This window comes from Sapajus apella, unplaced genomic scaffold, assembly GCF_009761245.1.
Source record: "Sapajus apella isolate SASKATOON/1434 unplaced genomic scaffold, GSC_monkey_1.0 scaffold74, whole genome shotgun sequence".
In the NCBI taxonomy this organism is placed as follows: Eukaryota; Metazoa; Chordata; class Mammalia; order Primates; family Cebidae; genus Sapajus; species Sapajus apella.
This window is the reverse complement of record NW_022437014.1, coordinates 7591420-7602224: the sequence shown is the minus strand read 5'-3', so window position 1 is coordinate 7602224 and position 10805 is coordinate 7591420. Positions and strand designations below refer to the sequence as shown.

Here is a 10805-nt window from a genome sequence, read left to right as displayed (position 1 = left end):
GGTGGTTATTCCTAGGTCTGTTTCATAGAAACACTGACTTGCTCCCAACGTAATGCATGTTTTGAGCTTTTTCCTCAACAGGGTTAACACGTTGTACCAAGCCAGGCACTGTCATTGTGTCCAGGTGTTTACTAACCCTATTTCTGCTCTTCTGATGAATTACACTTAGCAGATGACCAGCAAGGGTCAAGGGTAACCACCATGGCGACAGAAGACAGCAAAATTAATCTGGCTCTTCTAGAAGTAACATTTACCTTTTGGCCTCATCCCCGTAAGTGGATCTTGGAGGTTTAAAAAGTAATTATAAATATGATAGACCTCCGTGTTCCAATTTGACCACTCATGAGATGACAAATCTCATTTAGAAGTGAAATTGACGTCAAATTCATCTACAATGAGAAATTATTAGGGCCATCTATACAAATATTTTAAGGCTGAAAATATAAGTCTTATCAGAAACAACTCTTGGCACTTGAGTCTGTGCATCTCTGCAACCCAAGGAACTTCCAACAATGAAAACTGAAAGGGCTGCTTTTCTCAGAAAGGCTACATAACGAGGGCAGTGGTTGGTGTGCAGTGGAGAATGGTCAGACACTGTATTAATAAAATATGTCAACAGTTCAGCTATACTCTTGCTCAGAGGTAATTTTTGTGATATTTTAAAAGATTTTCCAGAGACAATCTTGCTGTGTTGTCCTGCCTGGTCTCAAACTCCCATCTCAGCCTCCCAAAATGCTGTGGTAACAGACGTGAGCCACACCTGGCCTGTCATCCTTCCATTTTATATTTCAACCTATACAAACACTCCCTTCCTGTTATTACTGCTTAAAGTATCTAACGCTCTGCTGTCCAATACAGTAGCCACAAGCCACATATGGCTAACTTCAATTAATTAAAATTACAAATTCAGCTCAATCACCCCAGCCATACTTCAGGGGCTCAGTAGCTACATGTGACTAGTAACTACCGTATTGGGGGGCAAAAAGAGGGCACATCTATCCTCAAATCAAGTGTGACTGGACAGCAGTGCTCTGAAGAAACAGCCATGCTATATGTTTATAAGATTTTTAAAATTATTTTTAAAAGTTGCTTATAAAAAGAGTATCATGGGCTGGGTGTGGTGGCTCATGCCGGTAATCCCAGCACTTTGGGAGGCCGAAGCAGGCAAATCACTTGAAATCAGGAGTTCGAAACCAGCATGGCCAACATGTTGAAACTCTGTCTCTACTAAGAATACAAGAAATTAGCTGGGTGTGGTGGCATGCGCCTGTAGTCCCGGCTACTCAGGAGGCTGAGGCACAAGAATTGCTTGAACCTAGGAGGCAGAGTTTGCAGTGGGCCAAGACTGTGCCACTGCACTCCAGCCAGGTGACAGAGTGAGACTCTGTCTCAAAAAATAACTATCATAATGCCTCTGGGCTACAGGTTAATACTGATCTATGTTCACAGGTGTGAAAACACTGGTATCAACCTTCTGGTCCTTATTTAAACTTTAGGCTGAATTTACAAGGCATTTAGAGTTCCACTTAAGGCCCAAATAAAACAAACTCAGATACTTATACAGCATTACTATAAATAATGTAAAGATTTGGCATGCATGATAAAATAAAAGTAATTAGCAGTTAAATGATTAAAACAGATCATCTCAATCCAAAAATCTTGACATACAGAAGCATTCACAACTATTTAAAGCTCCTCACAAGACTGGGGCAAAAGGCTCTTTAGATATTGCTCTATTTTACTTTGGTGTCTTACCAAGGGCAGGGTTGGGGGGAGAACATTACAGAGAGTGGCAGTGTACAGACAAAAAAAGTAAATTAAAATAAAAACTGTCTTAGAAATAAACTGCTATGAAACAGACTAAAAAGATAAACTTTTGACTGACCACACAGAAAATGTACTGATATCTGACATATGAGTTGACTGAATACTTTCAGGAAAATCAAGTTCATGTTGTTATTTTCACATCTGTCACAACACAAAACAATGATGACAATTATGTAATACTTCTTCCACATAACTCTTAGATGAGAGGCAGGAAGTGGGAAACAGAATATATTGCTTGTTGCTGTTTTTCTTAGTAGGTAAAAGCAAAACAACCCAATCACAAAATGCACACAGCTATATCTAAAAGAAAAATGCAAACACAACTTAACCATACTTTATTTGACTGCATCTTATTTAGACAGCTTGCACATTTCAAATCCCATTAAATCTCTCTCTCCAAAAAGATATGGGACAATAGAAGAAAATTATGCAGCAATATCCAGTCAAACAGCAGTCCAATATTTTGAGATACACGTGATATTTTATAGATACTCAACTCATATCTGACGTCAATATAATTTATGGTTATGTTTTTACAAACCTGAAAGCCCTGTGACATTACAGCACTCATTTTAGTGATGTCATGGTGCACTGAAAAGTTACTCTGATGCACTACCAATTTGATTTTATCTATACTCCTGAAAAGTGATGAACTTCATGATTTTTAGACACCATAATAAATATACACATCCAGTCTTAGACATGTCAGCCAGTACCATAACACAGGGCAAGATAAAGTTAAAACATGAAAAACAAATTCCTTTACATAGATTTGTCGAGCAATCTGGGAAAGAGGCAGAAAATATTAAAATCAATTTTTTAATAGTAATTTTTTCTTATTTTGCTGGTTTCAACTTCAAAAACTACTGTCTGGTTTCTGATCTGTGGACTTTGCTAAAGTAGGTTCATCCCAATGTACAGGAAATTATAATGAGCCCACACATCAAAAATGATAATATACCCGTTAGCTTCTTCAATACTAACATATATAGCTTCATGGTAGCATGTATAAAAATGTTCAGCAGTACCAACTGCCAAACCAGTGTCAGTGGATAGTACAGTCAGTCCTAAAGAGGCAGCACCCCATTAAAAGAAAGTTGCACCAATTTTGCTCAGTTTTAGCCAAGTGAACCCATGCTATCAATTTCAAACAAAACTGTTTTAAGCTTATATAAGAAAACTAAGAGCCTATTATCAAAAAGTCAATTAATGTTTGCTGCTACTTCAACCTAAATGGAGTCTTTCTGTGTTGGTGCTGGGTTATCATGCTAGAGGTTAAAATTTCATTACTTAAGTAAAAAAATTTTTGCATATCCAATTAAAGACATAAGGCATACAGTGACATTCAACATACACCAAATATGGCAACCATCTGACTTTGTAGTCACACAGTTAACGTAATGTTACAAACACCCAATCAGTTCAGTCAATTCAGCAATTTTGGAGGAAAAGATCAGTATGATGGTTTCATTGACAATCTGGCAAAACACAAAAATAGTTGAGCCAATGACCTACCATCTGTCTACTTTACAACCATCCCCATTAGTGATTCAAGCAAATATATTTTCATCAACCATTACGTATCAACCAGCAAGTCCAATATAAAGGAGTGAAATAAAAGTTGATGACATAAATATGTTTTAGTTCAATTTCCTTCATATTAAATAACAGAAGCATCACTGTGGTTGGTATTCTAAATGCTAATGCCTAGATGAAGTCTGACCAAAAACATACTGAAAAGCTGAGTACTGTCTGGTTACCATATTTTTATTATAACCAGTATTCTGCCCATTAAACTTTCAAAAGCAATATAAAATGGAAAAAGTTGTCTTTAAAAATAAGGAACTATAAATAATCCCACCAGCAGAAAGTTTTTATTTTCAAATATAAATTGTGTATCTTTATTTTTAAAGTATTTGTTACCATGTTCACTTTCAAAACACTATACTGAGCAAAGAGCAGCTTTCCTTGGAAAAAAAAAAAAAAAAAAAGCAACTAACTTTCCTGTAAAGGGGCCTTTACCAACTGCTATAATGGAGGTAGGGCTTTTAAAAATACAGTAATTAGAGCCACAAAATATATTCCAAACCAAATCCTGGAGCAGACGTACAGCATATTCAAATGAAAACAACAACAACAACAACAACAACAGTTTCCTACAAACATTTTCCACAGAGAATCTTTTTTCTTATGGGTACCTAGGTTTTCCAGTTAAATAAATCATCTGTCACACGTTTAATGACTCAATTGAAAGCAATTAACTTTAAAATTTGTTACACTGCACTGATTGGCCAAAACACAATGTAACTAATAAACACCATGGCTGTTAAGAAAACCCAAAGAACTCATTCCAAAAAAAGATTTTCATTTCCCCCATTTGTTTTTCTAGCAGAAGAAAAGCAAAGCTCCCCCAAGAATTTGCTCATACAAGTGAAAATAAAATAAAAGCAGCTTAAAATGGATACAATACACCTTGAAATTTATGTCCAAGACCAAGAACCTAAAGTGAAGCAGTTTAAGAAATGAAAGCGATGTAAATCCAAATCAAGTGGGAAAAACAAATTCAGCTACTTTGTAAAAGCTGTTCTTCACAGCGTAGCACTAATTCTGATTAAATAAAATCATACTAATTTACACTAATTTTCTATTCTTTTCCAAAACTTCCCTTACTCTCAAAAGAAAAAGTGCATCTAAAATCCAGCAATTCCCGGCTCCATCACTTTTCTCATCTCTTTTGAGCCATTTCTCAATTTTACAAGTAGATTCAACTTGCTACTGTAAGGAAAAAGGGAATTCTAACGTAAACCATTCTGTCATTCACCTGAAAAAAAGTATCCAAATTATAAAAATCTGAAATAATTTATTATCAAATTTAAAATTTAAATAAAAACAAAAGTTTGCTTGCAAAGGCCTTGAAGAAAAGGAAAAGATAGCATGCATTCAAAAACTAGAGATGAAGACAAATATACTTATCTACACAGGCACTGGCAGACAAAATTTAATTGTTACCTTTACTCATTGTAAGACATACCCCACCCTACATTTTTTTCATTCACTAATCACTGAGGTACCAATATTCAAGAATGGAAAATTTAATATTGAAAAAATAAAACCTAAAACTGAAGCATTTCCCTCACCCCCTTCAGAAAACTAGGGCAGGTTTTGTGTGAAATGTTAGTATACTTAGAGACCTTTACAATCCACATTGGCTTTTGCAAGGAACAAAAATTATGTTCCACTTACTGGTTCTGTGATAAAATGATCACTGTGTAAATAACATTGTCAGCAGACTTTGCAAATGAACACATTAATCTTGGCTATCAACTGGCACATCTTGTTGGTATCAAAAGAACTCCTGAAGTTTAAAATAATCTTTTAATTCAGAACAAATGCGCCATGCCAAAGTGCAACAAATATTGTGCGACACTCAATGAGACACTGACAGGTAAGAGCTGTATGGAAATTACTAAATCCACCTGCAAAGCAATTCTGTACAAATTGCATTGCATGCAAAGGTCGACTCTGTGTGGTTGAAAGTTGTTCCTTGATGTCAGTTTCTCAACGTAGCCACAGTTTAAGTCGCAGTGCATCAACTCCATTTAAATAGTATCTGAACAGCCTCTTATCTCGAACAAAACCAAGATTCTCATAAAGTTTCAAAGCAGACTTATTTGTTATTTCGGTTTCCAAAACAACCTTCAAAGAAACGAGAAAAAACTAAGTTATAATTACATAATTTGAAAAATCACTTACCAAGTAAATAATTTTTTAAAAATCATATATTTAAAAAATTGATAGTGAAAACAGTAATATACAGAAAGAACTCAAAAACAGTCATCAAAATTGTAATGCTGTATTTGGGTCAAGGGCTTGGAGGATCAATGGAGATCTATCTTCTGTCCTGATTTTTGTGATGTTTGAAATCTTTAGCAATGAGAGTATGTTTTATACTAAAACAAAGATTACTTATTTCCCGGTGGGGAAAGGCAAAATAACTAAAGATGAAAATTTTAAAAATCAACAATCAAAAAAAGAGTACTGGTTTATTTCCTTAAAATAATAAACAATATTTTATATAAACGATTATTACTATAATAATAAGCTACTCAGATTGACTTCCAACTTCTGTATTTTCATTAACATGTCATTTATCCTGGCAATAACTACCCTATTTGTCTGGAGTCTAGACCAGAGTCTGCAAACTATAGACTTTGGGCCAAACGTGCCTGCTGTCCATTTTGTAAATAAAATTTTAGTCAAACAGCCATGTTTATTTGTTTACATGATGTCTGTGGCGTCTTTCTCAATACAAGGGCAGAGCTGAGTAGTTGCCACAAAGACCTATGGTCCACAAAGCCTAAAATAATTACTATTGGGCCTTTTACCAAGAAAGTCTGCTGAATCCAGACAAGAGGTATTCAAAATGCTAGAGTGTGCTAGCATTTCATAGAGGTATTCAAAATGCTGGGTCCTTCACCTGAAGGACCTGTTAAAACAGAGTTTATGAATAGCTTTTGGAGTGGAACATAAGAATCTGCATTTTTAACATTTTTAAATTGCCAGATGATGTTGCTGCTGGTCAAGGGACCACATTTCGAGAACCACTGGTCTAAATAGCAAAGCTCAAGAGGAACACAGTATTAACTTTCATTTGCATCTTCTGAACTATTACTGAGCCAATGACCCTGAAAACAAGGAATAATTGATATTTTTGAAAACTGTGATTTTAGTTTTGTCTCCCTCTGTAACACCCTCTACCCCATCTTCCCAACTTTTACACACATAGCTCTATTTGCCTTTTCTATTGATTCTCAACCTATTTCATCGAGAACTATCAACATAGTGAGCCACAGTTACTGTTGGAGTGTTATAACCCTTAAGTGTTTGAAGTGGGGTGAAAATGGCAAAGTATAATTAAACAAAGGCCCAAGTGAAGCATGAGTCTCTTCCTGTTCTTTCATAAGCTATCAAAAAGTCAGATGAATGCAAAGAGATGCAAATAACAGAGAAAAGAAAGTACCTCAACTTATAGCCAAAATTGAACTCATAATCTGCTCTTCCTCCACAATTCCCTTATCTCAGTAAACAGGATCAGCATCCCACCACACCAATGCCTCAAACCTGAAACCCAGGAGTCACCTTTGAAACTTGTTCCTCTCCAATCACCCATATGCATCCAAGCACTGAGTACTGTTAATTCTCCCTCTTAAATCTCTCTCAAACTGGTCCTCTTCTTTCCATGATCGATACTACCACAGTCCAAGCTCCCATCAACAATAATTACAAGAGCCTCCTAACTCAAGAGGTCTCCCTTTCTCCGTAAATACAAAGTTAGGGTGATGCTCTTAATTCCCTACTTAAAACTGTTTATTGATTCCCTTTTGTCCTCAAGAGAAAGTCCACATCTAAAAATAATATCAAGAGACATAAAAGGTCCATCAATAAATTGGCCTCTATCTGCATCTTTGGCTGTGCATTAGGTCTCTCTCTCTTCTTGCTTTCCATGCTCAACATGGAATTTTCAGTTTCTGGAACCTACCATGATCGTTCCCACCTTAGACCATTCAAATAAACTGTTTTTTGTCTGGAAGAATGCTCTTTCTATCCTCCTGTCTTTTAGCCCCAGCTTGTCATTTCCAGATTGGATACAGTGCCCATTTCTTTTTATATTACCCAGCAGCACTCTGCACTGTTCCTATGACACATTCTTATTCAATATTGGATGAGTGGTATGTCATCTCTCTGAGCTGGTAAGCCCAACAACAGCAGGGACCAATGCTAAATCTAAACCTTTAAAAGATCTAAAATGAAGTAATTAATAGTTCAGAATCAAGCAAGTAAATATGCTCCTAAGAAAACCTAAAATAAAAGTTGTAAAGTAAACAAACTGGTTTAGGGTAAGTCAGTTTATCTCTGCCCTTAAAAAAAACACAATTTGGCCAGGTACGGAGGCTCATGTCTATAATTCCAGCACTTCGGGAGGCCAAGGCAGATCACTTGAGCCCATGAGTTTGAGACCAGCCTAGGTAACGTGGTGAAAATCCAACTCTACAAAAAACTTAAAAATCAGCCAGGCGTGGTGGTATGTGCCTATAGTATCAGCTACTTGGTGGGGGTAGAGGTGGGAGAATCACTGGAGCCCAGGGGGTTGGGGCTACAGAGAGCCGTGATTGCACCACTACACTCTAGCCTGGCAATAGAGTGAGACTGTCTCAAAAAAACAAAATACACACACACACACACACACACACACACACACACACACACAATTTGATTTCTGGTAATGTATGTCATACTACAGTCTGTAACACCACAGTCTGGTCAATATAAGTTTTCAGTTTTTAACAATTCTCTTGGGTAATTCCTGCAATTCTGTTATTAGGTCCAGCACCTAATTATACCTAAAATGTTAAATCAAAGCAATTTAATATGAGAATTACTAAAGTCACAACTCAAAATTTAGAATTGATTTCAGAGAAATAAAGAGTGAAAATTTCAAAATATAACAGCTAATATTTATTGGAGCTGTACTATGTGCAATGTAAAGCATTCTGCATGTATTATATAGCTTTATTTTCACAACAGCCGTATTATATCAATGTGGTTATCCATTTTACAGATGAATAAAACTCAAGGCCACCAGTAGAGCAAGGACAGAACAGAGTCCAATTATGAACTAAAGCTTAATAGTAACTACTCTACTGTACCTCCCCCTTGATTATTTCCCAAAGTAAAGCAAAGTAGCAACTGGAATATCCAACCTACTTAAGACAAGATGAAAGGGATTCTAAGTCCACCATCATTAATATTTAGCGATCTACAATATTCCAGACACATCTAAGGCTACCACCACTACACAAATACACACTTGAGGTGTGGTTAAAAACTGAGTTCAAGTTTGTTTGCATCCTAACAGATTAATAAAACAAAGCTCAATTACATAGAAAAAAAATTACACAAAGGTCTAACCTAGTTAAAATGTAAAGATTCGCCTGGCACACTCATATGTTCTAAACAAAGAGATTCTTTGGAAAATTACTTGACACAACAGAAAAATGCCAGGATAAATTAACTAATATTAACTAATTTAATTCTAAATTAAATTCTCATAAACGTAATAAAAGAAAATCTGGATTTATATTAGAAAGTCAGCATAAAACTACTGTTTAAATCCAGATTGCATGAGTATTACACAGGAAGGCAAAAGATAATTAGGTTATTTTTGTCCTAAAGAAACTTGACAGAGTTGAATTCTACTTAACAGAGTAAAAAAATTACAGTGAAATTCCACTGTCCCTCTTAGCAATAGTAAGAAACCATTATCAGGACAGGCCAAACCATTATAAAACATTACTGTTTAAGATAGTATTTCTTTTTTTTTTTTTTTTTTTTGAGATGGAGTTTCTCTCTTGTTACCCAGGCTGGAGTGCAATGGCGCGATCTCGGCTCACCGCAACCTCCGCCTCCTGGGTTCAGGCAATTCTCCTGCCTCAGCCTCCTGAGTAGCTGGGACTACAGGCACGCGCCACCATGCCCAGCTAATTTTTGTATTTTTTTTTAGTAGAGGCGACGTTTCACCTTGTTGACCAGGATGGTCTCGATCTCTTGACCTCGTGATCCACCCACCTCGGCCTCCCAAAGTGCTGGGATTACAGGCTTGAGCCACCGCGCCCGGCCTTAAGATAGTATTTCTAAATACTGTATGCTGGAAGCTCCTGGAGGGCAGGCTTGTTCACTGCTAGAACTTTAGTGCTGGCACTTGTCTGGCACCTAGAAGCCCTTCACTGCTATTTGCTGAATGAACAACAGTACTGCTCTTCACAACATCTCTTTAAGATCAGAATTAACATCCTGTTGCATAGACAGAGAGAAAGACCAGGAAAGGTTAAATGTCTTTCCTACAATCACACAACTGCCAAGTGACAGAAGATAAATATGGAAACCATGCTTCTCATACTCAGTTCTATTAGGCCAGACTACTCACCCAAAATCCTTACAGTTTAATTAACCCCACTGTATTCTGTTCTTTACCTTGCAGCCTGTATCACACCGTGAAATGTTTCCAGTGAAACTAAAAATGTTATATATATATATTTAATCAGTAAATACATAAACATAATAAATAAGGCTAACTAAAAAGCTAAAAAGTAATCTTTTACATCACGGAGGGAAAAGAATGACTATATCTTTTCTAAGTTATACTTTTCTAACTTAGAAAAATGTAAGTTATTTCAAAAAATAACTTAGATGTCCTTGGCTCCTAATAATCTAATTTAGGGCCGGGCGCAGTGGCTCAAGCCTGTAATCCCAGCACTTTGGGAGGCCGAGGCGGGTGGATCACGAGGTCAAGAGATCGAGACCATCCTGGTCAACATGGTGAAACCCCGTCTCTACTAAAAAAAAAAAATATAAAAAAATTAGCTGGGCATGGTGGTGCGTGCCTGTAATCCCAGCTACTCAGGAGGCTGAGGCAGGAGAATTGCCTGAACCCAGGAGGCGGAGGTTGCGGTGAGCCGAGATCGCGCCATTGCACTCCAGCCTGGGTAACATGAGTGAAAACTCCGTCTCAAAAAAAAAAAAAATCATCATCATCATCATCATCATCATCTAATTTAGTCATTAGTGCTAATGTGATCTATTTTATTCTTTTAATCATACAAAATACAGTCACCTACTACATTATCCATCTAAAATTTACCAAAATGTCTTTTGCATTACCTTTATATTGCTAGAAGTAAGCAGCATTAAGTAGGTCAAATAAATCAGGTTGGCCGGGCGCGGTGGCTCAAGCCTGTAATCCCAGCACTTTGGGAGGCCGAGGCGGGTGGATCACGAGGTCAAGAGATCGAGACCATCCTGGTCAACACGGTGAAACCCCGTCTCTACTAAAAATACAAAAAATTAGCTGGGCATGGTGGCGCGTGCCTGTAATCCCAGCTACTCAGGAGGCTGAGGCAGGAGAATTGCCTGAACCCAGG

The 10805-nt window shown here is 36.9% G+C and overlaps 1 protein-coding gene and 1 long non-coding RNA gene across 4 annotated transcripts in view; one reads left to right on the top strand and one right to left on the bottom strand.

Moving 5' to 3' along the window:
- Positions 1–2137: 2137 nt before the first annotated feature.
- NAA30 (N-alpha-acetyltransferase 30, NatC catalytic subunit) overlaps positions 2138–10805 on the bottom strand; it is a 23606-nt gene continuing 14938 nt past the window's right edge. The window contains exon 5 of one of the 3 annotated variants that reach the window (XM_032251170.1): positions 2138–5523. In XM_032251170.1, coding sequence (XP_032107061.1) covers positions 5386–5523 — 138 coding nt within the window. In that variant the 3' untranslated portion in view covers positions 2138–5385. The remainder of the gene's footprint in view (positions 5524–10805) is intronic. The other 2 variants (XM_032251172.1, XM_032251173.1) reach the window with 2 other exon arrangements.
- Positions 10360–10805, top strand: part of LOC116532083 — a 703-nt gene continuing 257 nt past the window's right edge. The window contains exon 1 of the long non-coding RNA XR_004260704.1: positions 10360–10593. This is a non-coding gene — a long non-coding RNA (uncharacterized LOC116532083). The remainder of the gene's footprint in view (positions 10594–10805) is intronic.